This window comes from Hippocampus guttulatus, chromosome 9, assembly GCF_054856545.1.
Source record: "Hippocampus guttulatus isolate MCC_2025c chromosome 9, RoL_Hgut_1.0, whole genome shotgun sequence".
Lineage (NCBI taxonomy): Eukaryota > Metazoa > Chordata > Actinopteri > Syngnathiformes > Syngnathidae > Hippocampus > Hippocampus guttulatus.
The window spans coordinates 14,628,742-14,642,589 of NC_141269.1; the positions used below are offsets into that span (position 1 = coordinate 14,628,742).

At 41.4% G+C, this 13,848-nt stretch overlaps 1 protein-coding gene and 1 long non-coding RNA gene across 2 annotated transcripts; one reads left to right on the forward strand and one right to left on the reverse strand.

The window, feature by feature from the left end:
* The first annotated feature begins 538 nt into the window (after positions 1-538).
* On the forward strand, positions 539-3,738 carry LOC147200491 (uncharacterized). The gene is made up of 4 exons (XR_015101734.1): positions 539-657; positions 736-801; positions 3,060-3,134; positions 3,388-3,738. It is a non-coding gene; the product is annotated as an uncharacterized LOC147200491 (long non-coding RNA).
* On the reverse strand, positions 3,736-13,745 carry best2 (bestrophin 2). The gene is made up of 10 exons (XM_086120809.1): positions 13,387-13,745; positions 11,396-11,612; positions 11,229-11,323; positions 10,431-10,664; positions 9,975-10,129; positions 9,807-9,884; positions 7,843-7,995; positions 7,667-7,747; positions 6,237-6,391; positions 3,736-5,166 (listed from the first exon to the last, which is right to left on the reverse strand). Exons 2-10 carry the CDS (start codon positions 11,557-11,559, stop codon positions 4,401-4,403), a joined length of 1,881 nt encoding a protein of 626 aa, XP_085976935.1. The 5' UTR covers positions 11,560-11,612; positions 13,387-13,745; the 3' UTR covers positions 3,736-4,400.
* Positions 13,746-13,848: the final 103 nt, after the last annotated feature.

Genomic DNA, 13,848 nt, shown 5'->3' on the forward strand with positions numbered 1-13,848 from the left:
AGAAGAAGAAGAACAAGATGATGATGATGATGTAAGCTAAAGTAACAATTTGTCAAGTTATTTATTTTTGGGATGCGGTCAAGGCTGAAGACCAAGTCCATACAATAATCAGAGAAATTTTGATGGAAAATATATCCAGCCTTGCAAAGGTTAGGGTAATAAGTAATAGGCTATGACGGCAAAAATATCATCATCACAATAATGGCCCATGGAAAATGTGTTCCGCAAAGACTTTCATATGGAATTGTACGGCTTTTATCTGACTTTGACCAATATGATCCAACCTTAAATGCACATCCCCCTCCAATAGGCATTCTAAATTGTCCTTAGGTGTGATTGTGAGTGTGGATGGTTGCTGTTTGTTTATGTGTGCCCTGTGATTGGCTAGCAACCAGAAAGTGTCCGAGTCAGCAGGATGGCATCTCGGTGCAGGCGTAGAGCAGACAGTCAAACTGAACAGTGAAACTGAACAAGCATGCAGTGACTTCACATTTTATTGTTTCTGGCAACAATAAAGGTACTGCCTCTGCTATAGAATAATAATAATAATCTGCGACAGAAAAAGGTCAATGTAAAACAAGTTGTACTTTTTATTTTTAATCAAGTTGAATGGCCACCAGGAAGGATACCAATGTGTGTGATACCAGGATGGTAGAGGTGGGTTCACGTCTATTGCAACTTCTCTTTTCTATTTGTCCTGTTCAGTGAAAGATTCTGATTGGACATTACTGTCAGGGAGAACAATCAAAGACACAGCAGGAACGAGAGGAAGAACTTCTCCTTACAGCCTGGAAAAGTATGGTTGGTAAAGCAACACTTGCATCATGTGTGTTGATTTTTCATTTTTTTTGGTAGGGATGCACTGATACCACATTTCTGTTCCTCAGACCAAATGCAAAATATAAGCATGCATATTTAAGTACACTGTGATACCAAGTACCAATACGGGATAGTCAAGTCACATGGCTTTATAGAGCCCTTAACCACAAACAGTCTCAAAGGGCTTAACAGGTAAGAAATATTAACGGTATTCCATGAGCTTAACCTCCAGGAGGGGAAGGAGAAACTTAAAAAAAAAAAAAAGTCTGGGGAAAAATGCAAAACCTTGAGAAGGGCCTGCAGAAGGTAGAATCCCCCTTCCAAGATGACCAGACTGCAAGGGATGCCGAGTGGGCAACATTTGACACAACATTGTACTATACAGTGTTAGTTAGAATGATATAAAAGTCCATTTAACAAGATGAAAACGCTGCAGGGAGACACCTTTTCTTTCGGAGAGGTGGGTCACCCGTCCGAACCTGGGCTTTGTATTTGTCAATGAAGAAATCTTCATAACAGCGCCTCCGAGTGGTCGTCCCAGCTCTTGTCCAGGTCAGTCGGTGCATATCAGGTCCACATCGATCAGAGCAGAATCCATACAGCGACATACAATTAGGTCATCACCTAGACCCCTCCCCAGGGAGGGGGTGGGGGGAGGACAAACAGAGGACGCGGCTGTCAAACAGGTCAATATGCAGATAATGCCGATGTATGATGCAATTGTGATGAAGAGTGTTTTTATTTTAATCTTAATATACAGTATTGTTCAAACCAATAAAACACAAATCTTCATGGAACACGATTTAAGTTGCACTCAACTAGAACACGTTTTCTGCACTTTAGCATTTTATTAACCCCCGAGTTGTGCAGTAAGTTTGTCTTCTCATGCAGTTGTGTTTTCTCCAACTTAACTGTGGGTCTCCTAACAAAATGTCTTTAGATCTTTAGATCAACTTGCCCGTGTCAAAAGGGCTAGATTTTACCCCTCCTCTTGATAACTTTGCAGAATATCATTTGCACTTGGTCTAAGTGTCATCTGTAACTGAAGTATCGCCACACTACGGAAGCCTGGAAATGCCAATGAGGGGTAAAAATATTTATACGTTCAAATACGTTCAAACATGCATGTGAGTACATTGACAGCTGCACGCTTTCGTACTACACCGCTCTTGAAGTTCAGGAAACTGCATTGTGTTTTTATTGTGCGCACCTTGGCCTCCAGGAGGTGGTGCAGCGCACCCAAGTGGATCACACATTCAATAAAAAGATGCGGAGACCGTTGCAACCTGTCAATCTGAACGAACATAACTTGTTTTTCACAGAGGGAATCTGTGCCTGTGAGTATGTTGTGTCATCTTTCTGTATGTTCCTATAGTCATTTGTGTTCCAATATTCATTATTTGTGGTTTATACCACAGCATTGACGCTTATTCGTTAGCCCATCTATGGCGTTGCGCATTACGTGTTACCATGCACCTTTGTACGAGGAAGCCATGCATTTGATATACATGTAATCTTTTTTTTGTGCTAGTTTTATAGTGAATTGTACTCGTTGATAAACAGCCTGAAGCAAGCACAAGTGCAATGTTTTGAAGAACTGCTCATTATCTGCCTAACTGCATACCACAAGTTCAGTGCATGTCATGTCAGGCTGATAAAGTGGTATCGGTGAAGTAGTCAAGGAGCAGTCTTACGAGTATAGACGTACAGCATACCGTATGCACCAATACCGATGCAGGTATTGGTCTCGGTGCATCCCTAATTCAGATTCAGAATACAAATTCTGATCTAATAGAGTTCTACCACGATCACTGACATTCATTAATTAAGAGGTGTTTTCCAAGAACCTTTAATTAGAGAGTATGTGTAAGTATATCAAATATAGCTTCTTGACTGTGCTGAAAAAAAGGTTATGTTTCTGGAACACTTTTTTTCCCCACCAGTGATAAACAGAGGAGGTAAAAGTATACTCACAATCTGTACTTAAGTACAAATGCCTGTGTAAAAATAAGACTTTGGTAAAATAGAAATACTAATTTAACTCCAATGCTTAAGTACAGGTAAAAAAAAAAAAGGTGCAGACTCTGAAACGTACTTAAGTACAAAAGTAAAAATTATTTTTTAGTATAATTATATACAATGGCTATTTTTGATAACTTGGTACAATTGGGGAAAAAGTTGATCTTAAATAATACCATGGAGCGGAAATATCTTGCTACACTGAACTGTGGTGATCATTAATACTCCCTGCTTCCGGTTCCTCCATGTTGCTGCTGACGCCGTTTTTTTTCTCGAAAGCAGCACGGAGTACAAAGGTAGATGTCTGTTTACAAATGTAGGGAGTAAAAGTAAAACGTTGTTAGAAAAAGAAATACTTTTGCAAACTACCTGAAAAATATATCATAACAAGAACCAATTGGGCTGTTTGTACTTTCGTTACTTTTCCACCGGTGGCGATAATAATACTTAGTGTAACTAGTCGGTCCAATATCAGTGTAGTGAAAAAAAAGAACCAATTTTCGAGATGTTTTTATGACGCTGACTTCATGTTTCTCCTGCGCTCTACAGCAGCAGACTCTGCGTGAGGACCCCAAACCTCCAGGCCCGTCCCAGTCCTTCCTTTCCATGCAGAGGCAATCATCCCGCAGGAGGAAGGGATTGCAACCCCGGTAGAAGCATCCTATTGGTGAGGACGGACATGTAGGATGGGCATTTACTGTATGTCCTCATGGACACCGAAGAAATCTAGGACGGTCTGTTTTATTTCATAGTGTGGTTGATTTCATGTGTTGCTATCCCCCTCTGCTGGCAAATGATGTAATTTATCTTTCTGCGCTTTGTGACGTGAGGTACACTATATTCTAAAAGGCTACTCTAAAATGTATCATAGCAAATTATGCAATATAACAATCAATATGCCTTGTCCACAGTATTTTTTATTCACCTTTAAGTCATTGGTTGTAATCTGTAAAAACACACTACTGAAATATTTCTACTGTATGTAACATGCCTTCTTCAGTGTCATAAAGTAAGTCTCATCGCACTACTGTACAGTCTGTACAGTACAGAGGTAGTTCTTTGAAAATGTTTCATACAAAAAGTGCTTTTTCACATCAGCCTTATACTGTGGTTGCACTAGTTTAACAAGAGACATTGATCAAGGGATTAATAATGTATGTTTTGTCTCATAGCACCAAACATAGCCTTCCTTAACATCATTCACGGTAATACAATAAACATCAAAATGACAGTAGAGCAAACAGTAAATGTTACAGTAATAATGTAAATGTTTTTTCCATTTGACAATCTAAATGTGACATTTGTTTCCAATAGTGCAAATGATATGATTGTTACAAATTATAAGTCGAAGATGTGCTACAGTATTTAGAGATAAATCATCATACAGTCTAAGTTCAAAAACAAAACAAAACAAAAATCCATAACGTGTTGAAGTCCAGGAGACAGACAGTGTCACCAGAGGATATTTAGCACTGGTTCTTTCTTTCTTTCTTGCTTGCTTACTTACTTTAGGCTTCCTGCCAAATGATGTCAAACTCATTTTTTATCTTGAGTTTGACATCTTAACTCCCAGTCAGCTCTGATCCCATGCTGACACTCCGGAAGCGCTGGGGTTCCAAAGATGGCACGATGAGGAAGGGCATTTTGTATTGACCTAAATAAGGATAAGGAATGCAAGACGCAGCTTTGTGGTGGTTGATAACAGGCTGCGAGCTGCAGTGCTCCAGACTGGTGTGGGAAGTGGGGTGAAATGAGAAAAGAGAGGGGTGAGGGAAGGTGACGGGAATGGTGGAGGCCGGTCGAGTCTCTTTCGAGTCATGGGGTGGAGGAGGAAGGTGCGACGCTGGAGATGGGGCCTCTGCTTTCTCTTCTTCCTCCAGTCGTGTGTGGCTTCCTTCAGCTCCACTCCCATACGTCTCAGTGTCCTCGTCTCCCTGGCTGATGTCAGTGTGCCCTCCCGGCTTCTCCTGCTCGGCCTCAAACTGAATCTCAAGCAGAGGCACTCTGGCGTTCTTCTCCTCCCTGAAACTACACACGGTGCTCTGGGTGTCCTGCCCCAGCCCAGAGGGTAATGAGCCACCTTTCCCTATTTTACAACTTTCACTGTCGTCATCATCGCTGATGCACTGGTCGATGCTGGGGGAATGATAAAGTCTCTGGAGCTGGGCCGAGGTGCGTCTCAGGGCTCCGCTCATGAAGCCGGTATGTGAGGGGGCCGCGTTCAGGAGCCGGTTGAAAAGAGCCATGTTGGGGTGACGGCTGACTGACTCCTCCGTGTTCTCAGCAATCTCCTCCAGAGGCTGGAAGTGCATCTCCTCTTTGGGAATCCTACCAGATTGTACACGGGCAGTTCTGTCAGTTCTTTGATAATCATTAACAACATATGATAACATAACATATTAACAACATAACGTCAATCATAACATTGACGGTGTTGTTTGGGCAATCTTTATCAGGGAATGACAATGTTTTTTATTGCACATCTTCAGAAGGGATAAAAATATTTCCTGTACACTCTACACTTACAGTCAAAAGTACAGAAACTAAAAAAAAAGACAGGTTATATTAGAAGTGCTTAATTCAAAGTTTAAAAAAAGGGAGAAGACTGGAGTAAGAATGTTTTTTTACCATTATTTGTATACAATTTTTATAACTTGGCACAATGAAAAAAAAACGTCTCTGCACACATAAGTTTTTTTTTAATTTACACATGTTTTTTTAAATTTAATCATGTTACCTTTTTTTTCATCCAAGAGCTAGCTCGCATGAGCTGGATGATTATGTTCTCAAAACAACATGTTCCCGATAACACAATGCGCTGCCAGCATCAAACATTTCTATTAAATAAGGCCAAGGATGAGGAATATCTTGCTTATCTGAATCTGTTGCCATCATCGTCAATGCTCCATGATTTATGTTCCTTCACTGTTGCCCCTGTTTTTTTTCTACCCCCTAAAAAGTAAGGAGCGGAAAGTACAGATATCTGATTTCACACAGGTAGCAAAAAGTAAAGAATCATAAGAAATCAAACTGAAATAAAGAACTGACATAAACTCCAGTACAGTAATGAAGAATTTGTGCTTCATTACCTTTCCACCACAATCGCACAGTTTACTATTAGCTCTTACTTTTGGGCCATTCTAGTCTTCAGACTTTGTCACCCTGAAAAAAATCCACACACACTGCAAAAAAAGTCGTTCTAGAAGAGAGGACACTGTTGTTGAAAAAAAGGTACTCTGCTCTATATTGTCTACCATTTTCCTTCCTATTACTATCATGGCTATGTCTTCCAATGCTTTTATCCATATATTGTACGTTTATTTCTCGACACCGTGCAAAAATAAAATGTAAAAGCCATAAATGCACAAACAGTGAGAAGGTGAAACCCATAAACTCACGCCATGTCAAACGTGGATCCTTGGAAGGAGGGTTTGCGTAGCACAAAAAGAGTTGCAGCTGTATAGGGTGGCCTCGGGTTGGAGTCGTTCCAGTAGCGATCTCGTTCCATCATCGGCAGATCTCCATACATCTCATCCACTGCCATCATGGACACCTGCAGGGTCAAAGAAAAATGCATGTACAGATTGGCAGGTAAAATGAAATAAGCAATCTGCATTATAAGAATGGACCTTTGGTATTACTTTGTGATTTTAAAACGATATACCCAATTACTGAAACACGTACAGTACAATGATGCCTTATGATGCGAGTGACCCAGGTTTTTTCTCAAGGTACCAACTGTCTCATAGTTGCCAAACATAAAATAAAGATAACTGCAGTTTGTATCTTTTAAAACAACCCCATAATTTAGTTCAAATGGTGCAATGAGCGATATTCAAGCTGCTCGCAGATTTGAATGAAGCGTCATTTCACTAACCCCCACCGTTGCGGAGCTAGCCAAAGCTACACCCCTCACGAACATGCACATGCCATGCACCAGTACATACAATGCGCACCGTGTACAAGCAGAGCTTGGGGCTACCACGCTAGTATCTTAGATTGCTCATGTTAGACAGGTGCCAAACATGAAATGTTACCGGTTTGATGCTGTATTTTCTGGAATGTACAATCATTGAAAAGAGAGAGAAGAGACGTGATCAACTTCCTTGTCGAACCTTTAGTCAGAAATCAAGTTGGCTGTGTTCACTCCTACAACGGTGCAAACACCCATTTCTAACTGCACGCGTATACTTAACCCTTTCATGCACCTTGTAACCTGATAACATGATAAGATGTCCACTGTAGTAACCGCTGTCCCTGAAAGGGTTAAATAACAAACGAAAGAAAACTCCACCCATGCCCAGAGATAGACTGCACTTTGCACTCAACGAGAATCGGGCCCAAAACAAAAAATGCTGTTTTTCTTCACCTCTGCCGATATTACAAGAATCCCCCCCCCACCCCCACCAAGTCCCTTCTAAACCTTAAATTGAACACTAGTACAGTATACATAAAAATTTGGTTGTCACTATTTTCCCTGACGTGTGATTTCAAATTCCATTTGCTGTCTTTTTTTTTCACTGAAGGAAACTCTTAGTGCGGTGTAGCTCCTGATGAAAATGAGTTTGACACCCCTGGTTTACAGTAACGACGACAGTAATTCATTTGAGCAATGACATCATACATTTCAGTTTGAAGCAGTGCAATTCTATTCCACAGAAATCCACAACAACAACAATAACGGCAGCGCCGTCTCAAATGCTATTAGGATAGTGCAGGTGCAACAAAGTTCCCAGTGATAGACGTGTTTCAATATTGTGATCAAGATTGTAAACACAGGTGACAGAGGATGAAGTGGAATGACAAAAGAAGAGAAGAATCAGACAACCTGGAAATTTCTGTCAATCAACCAGTTCGTCTCAAAGTCGTCGTCATCTTCTCCAAAAGGGTTGATCAGCTGCTCTGCAACCTAAAGGAAAAGAAACATTTCGGAAGTGAAATATGAAAAAAAATCCAAGTAAATATTATTTTATTTCATGAATTCAAAATAAACAAAAAAATAACCTTGAGCCACCCGGCATAAAAGAAAAACTGCAGCAGGGTGAAGATGGGCACGTAAAGGTCAAGGTCATGGCCTGGGTAACCTTGATTAGGATCTAGGAACTGGCGACCGATCAGACATACCAGGAAAAAACTGTACACGGCTAAAGTCACTACCTGTAGGACGGAAAGGGAAACAGGTTACATTTGACTTTGATTTTACTGACCGCACAATTGGGTCAGAGACAAATGCATTGAGTCACCTCTGTTTGGGGTCCAACACATGTAATTTAAGATTGCTTATTTGTCCATTCTGACATCTCAATGGAACAAAACTCATATGATCTCTTTCTGAGTTTCAGCCTCTTGGGGGAGCTGCAGCCTGTGTATCTATGCCAACTGCAGGCCCAAACATGCTTTATGCAACATAGCTGCATGAAATGCCACTGGAACGACAGTCAATAATGCGAGATGTCTCATAACACAGACAGATAATTTACTGTTTGGATAGACAATTTGCGGCCCGGTGTCAATCGGTTAGCGCGTCGACCTCACAGTGCAGGGGTACTGGGTTCGATTCCAGCTCCGGCCTCCCTGTGTGGAGTTTGCATGTTCTCCCTGGGCCTGCGTGGGTTTTCTCCGGGTACTCACCGGAGTAAATTCCAAATTCTTCCTTCCACATTCCAAAAACATGCATGGCAGGCTGATTGAACACTCCAAATTGTCCCTAGGTGTGAGTGTGAGCACGGATAGTTGTTCGTCTCTGTGTGCCCTGCGATTGGCTGCCAACCGGTTCAGGGTGTCCCCCGCCTACTGCCCGAAGACGGCTGGGATAGGCTCCAGCACCCCCTGTGACCCTTATGAGGATAAAGCAGATCGGAACATGGATGGATGGATATTTTTTCAAGGACGCCTCTCATAATCCTAATGCCAATAAAATTCTACGTTCATGATTATTTGTTTTGTGTTTTTTGTTATTGTAAAGTGTCCTTGGGTGTCTTGAAAGGCGCTTATAAATAAAATGTATTATTATATTATTATTATTATTTGCTAAAAGCTTTATCAGTTGGAACATTAAATATCTTTTTTCTTTGTAGTGTTTTCAAAGAAAAAAAGGTTGAATGTGATTTTCAAATCATTGCATTCTGTTTTTATTTATGTTTAACACGTCCCAACTTTCATTGGAATTTTTGTATATATTATGCCTTTTTTTCTGGAAACGACACATTTATTCCCTAATAAAAAGGATACATTCTGGACTACGCATTCTATTAGCGAAGAATAGGATTTTATTCCTAATAATAATAATAATACACCTTTTGTTAATCACAAAAAAAATCAAATTATTCATGCAGGGATCCCATAATCATGCGATGTTGACACATCACAACCAAGTCATAGCTTTTAACTGACCCAAAGGGAGGATGTACAGTATGTAGAACTCATTGCCTTTTTTTGGTTCTCATATAGGTTTGCATGTATCTTATGATAGGACAACAAATAATATGTGGACCCCCAAACTATGACTTGTGGAAACCCGGGCCTCCAGGGAGCCAAGTTTGAAAACCACTATGCTCCGTGGTTATACTTCAACTGTACACATCAGTAAGTGTGCCTGCACGAGGTAATGAAATCCCATACATGAGCTGGATGAAAAATGCCTCTCATTACAAGGATAATGTTCTGTTTTGAATGAAAGTAAGAGAAATACGAATGCAGCAACCTTTTTGTTCATGTGCTTGCAGTTTGCAAGCAGACATGCATGCTGTAATGGCGTCCGTGCAGGCAGTGTGGGTTCAACTCCCACTTGGTGAATGTGAGTATGTGTGCATGACAGTCTGTAAGTCTGTACAGTATGTATTTGTAATATGTATCTAATTCTCAAACAGAGCCTCCCGACTGTAAAACAACACATATACTGTGGGGAGAGATTCTTTTTGGGAGCGTACAAAGTGACTATCCAGAAGAGCCAAATCGTGTCTGCTTACCTGAGTATAGACTAGTGGAACACTGATCATGTCATAATGAAACAGCATGCCGCATTTCCCCCTGAACACATTCAGCTCCTGCTTGAAGACAGTCACAATGACCCGCCTGAGATCACATTGTAACGTGAAGCCTACCCGTGTGCGCGTGCATGCGGAACGACGACGCACCTCCAGCAGCAGCTTGAGCGTGTGATCATCTCTGATGCGGCCCTCGCAGCGGGCCACAGCAGCCAGGTTGGTGAACCACACGCAAGGGATCCAGTATTTGTTGTAAGGAGAGTGGAGGCCCTCAAACTTCTTGCGCTCCTCTCTGCTCATGAAACCTGCACAGTTTTCAAGTGCGAATGTGAACTGTCTTGAAATAGCAAGTTAGAGTGAGTCAAGTGAAGCAACTTGACGTGAGAGACAATTGATTCCTTGATGTCAGATTCCTTGATGTCAGAGGTTTAAGTAACTACATGAACAAATGTATTGGGATACTGACTAATACAGGTGCACCCCAATCAATTAGTGTCACAAAATTTATTTAGACGCGCAAAATTTGTCAATAGTGAGTAAAAGTAAAGTTAAGTGATATGGTGGAGCATCTGCACAATGTGCTCTCCGTTAGCACCAGACACTCACCAGCCTCCACCACGTGGTCCATGGTGGGGAAACGCTTGAAGACGGCTGTGCTGACAGATCTGAGGATGAGCAGGGCTGACAGACTGGCATAGCGCATCATGGTGCGTCTGAGCAGGCGGCCTCGCTCATCACTTCCCTGGAGGCCCCCCGAGAGGACACACATGAGCCGATCGGGAAGGGGGATGCTTGTGTACTGGTTCCACCATCGGTTCACCACAAGGGTCACGTAGAAACCTGCTTGCAGCGTTCGAGAGGAAACACGAGCCAAGGGTCAACTGTGCTGCTGGGAGGGCTGTACGAAAGCCCAAGATGAAGCCTTATTTATGCTAGAGGGGGCCCCGAAATGTCATCATTTTCAATAATTTGGCTGACTTTTATGCTGAATGAAAAAAAATCACCCCCCCCAAAAAAAAAAATAAAGAACAACAAAATCCAAAATACCATTACATAACCTCTTGAAGTTTGTTTGTCCTATAAATGTGTTAGAACAGGAACACGATAGATCTACTTCAGCGTAGAAAGGTTCTTGGCTCAGGCCTTCCCGTGTGGCTTTGCTCCAAGTGCTTGTGGTTTATTCGGTTCATCTCAGGTTGCAATGAGGACGAGAAATTAACAGTGGGTGTGGATGTAAGCGGGAGGGGTTCTTTATATACATGTGACGTGCAATTGAATGGCAACCAGTCCAGGGTGTACCTCGCCTCTTGCCCTAAGTTGGGTGATCATAAGATCGCAGACAGGAGGTAAAACTCAAAAGAGATCATTGATATGGGGTCTTGCAAAGATGGCTTTGCCACTTACCAAGTACAAAGGACATTGGGATGAGACTGGCATAGTGGTTGCAGTAAATTGCCAGCTTCTCAAAATACCTCTTCTGATCATCAGACAGCAAAAACCTAAAAGGAAAAAATAAACATTAGAAAGCTAAACCTCCCAATTGTGATCTTTACAGACATCGGCGTTGTTACCTGTATGTGATACTGATGCCCGTGTACATGGCAAAAAAAGCCAGGAACTCCTTATACAACACCTTGTAGATACTTCCTTTCCAAGCCAAAAGCAGCTTGGAGAAGCCGCAAAAGCGAGCGTTTGCAACTCTGGCTGTGTAGGTGACAGTCATTGTTGCCAGCATGCACTGGCTCAGAAGAAACACTAAACTGTAGGTTTGAGTCTTCTCACTAATGCCTGCATGTACAAACACAAATGGTGTAGGAATAGAGCAGTGGTTCTTACACTTATTACAAGTACCACCTCAAAACCCCCCCAAAACTTAACTTTCCATCTGCCACCACCATGGCCATCATTAAAATACAATAACAGAACCAGGCCTAAGTGTTGATTAAAAGCGAGAAAAATTCCAAAAAAGGTTATTCTTTATTATAAGCCTATTTAAATGATTTCATAGTGCACATAAATACAAATTGAACCTCCAACATTTTTGAAGCAACACTTTAGAATTAAATCCAAAGGTATTGTACTTAAATGTGGATTACAACTTAACTGTATTGAAAAAAGAAAGTACCATACTAGATTTCTAAAAAGTTGAACAGACTGCAAGCTTCATTCAAGTGTGTTGTAATGATTGTGAATGTAAATTTCGGTTTTTAATTAGGTGATTCTTTTACTTAGAGGGAGGCCGCATACTACTTAGCAGTAGTTGAACCACACTGACAATTAATTGGATAGAGGTCACGATCATACAGTATATCAGTTAATAATGCTTTTGCTGTCATTACAAGTCTATACGGCATTCATCCAAATATCTATTGAAAAATCCAAATTTTAACCCACGAGATCGGTGGTCCCCAACCCCGGGGCCGCGGACCGGTACCGGTCCGAGGGTCATTTGGTACCGGGCCGCACAGAAAGAACAAATAACTTACATTTCTTCCGTTTTATTCATTTTGGAATCGGAAAGATGTTTTATTTTGAAAAATTACCGGATTCTCTGTTACACCCGCCTCCAGTATGTCACACTTGACGCAGTCAAGGCGCGCTTCTCGGTCATGTGATAGGTTACCGCTAAAATGAAACCCAGGAGCTAGAAACAAACGTCTTCAGAAAGTTTATTTGGGAATGGGAAAAAGCCCAGCCAGGAGACAGAAGAGGAGACTACGACTTCCAAGAAAACGAAAGCTACCTTTAATTGGCAGTATCAAAAGTCCTATTTCAAATATGCATTCAACTCAACGATAGAGTGGGCCAAAGAGGACGTTCCTCGTATCATAATTCGTGTTTATTATTATGTTTAGAAAATACCACAGTTTTCATGACGGTCATATCATATTATTTTGATGTATTTATCCAACACACCTTAAAGGCCGGTCCCTGAAAATATTGCCTGACATTAAACCAGTCCATGGGGCAAAAAGGTTTGGGGACCGCCGCACTAGATAATTACTATAGTTAATATACAGTTTTTGCCTGAAATTGACTGCCGACCAGTCCAAAGTGTTCCCTGCCTCCGACTCAAAGTCAGCTGGCATAGGCTTTAACTAATTTCCAACAAAACTGAGGACAGGCGCTTCAAAATAAATGAATGGATAATTTATTCGTATTTTACAGTGGTGTACAAGTCCCTCTCTTGACAGTGAGCTGTGTGTCCCTGACGTAAATAAGATCACCAAATTACAACAAACTTAAAACAGCTTGTATGACAGTGCAGTTCCACCACTTCAACCAAAACTTAAATAAATGAGTAATTAAATCAAACTCATGTGCACTTCCTAATTGTCTTACAGTACTTTAACTGTTTAATTTTGCATGAAAGAAAATGCATCATTGTTGTACCATTTTTGTACTGTTAATTTCTTGGGGTTACAATTTTAACATCATTTAGGTTACCAAATATGGATCCTGGACAGGAAATTCAACACATTGGTGATCATTTTGGATTTGGTGTAATGAATCATATTTCCATATAAATACTGATCATGACTTTGAAAATGAAATATCTTACCTGTCTGGAAGTGCTAATTGCTCATTTCGGTGAGTCGGTGTCAACGGGCGAAATGGCTTCTGTTCACATTGTGATAAAAAGTCCTCTGGGAGTGTGTATGCGCTCCAATGGAGTTTTTGACTTGAGAGCACACGATCCTTACGTCCCCCGGCGCCTACATGGCACTAATCCTCGGAGGCTCCTTGGTGTGTCCAGTGGTCAGTGCGCCCCGGGGTAAATCCCCAAATGCAGGAGGACGAGCAGCTCGTTAGCGCGGTTCCCGACCGGGAGGGGGCGGCTCGATGATGGAGCACAAGCGACAGGCTGTAAGTACCGAACTGGACTGAAGAAAATGATGAAAGCCGAGCAAGTGGAACTCGACAAACCTGTGTGTGGTGAGTATTAAAAAACAAAAACAATGTAAACTGATGATCCTACAAAACACATTGATTGTAAAGTGAAATGATGGCAATCAAACACACT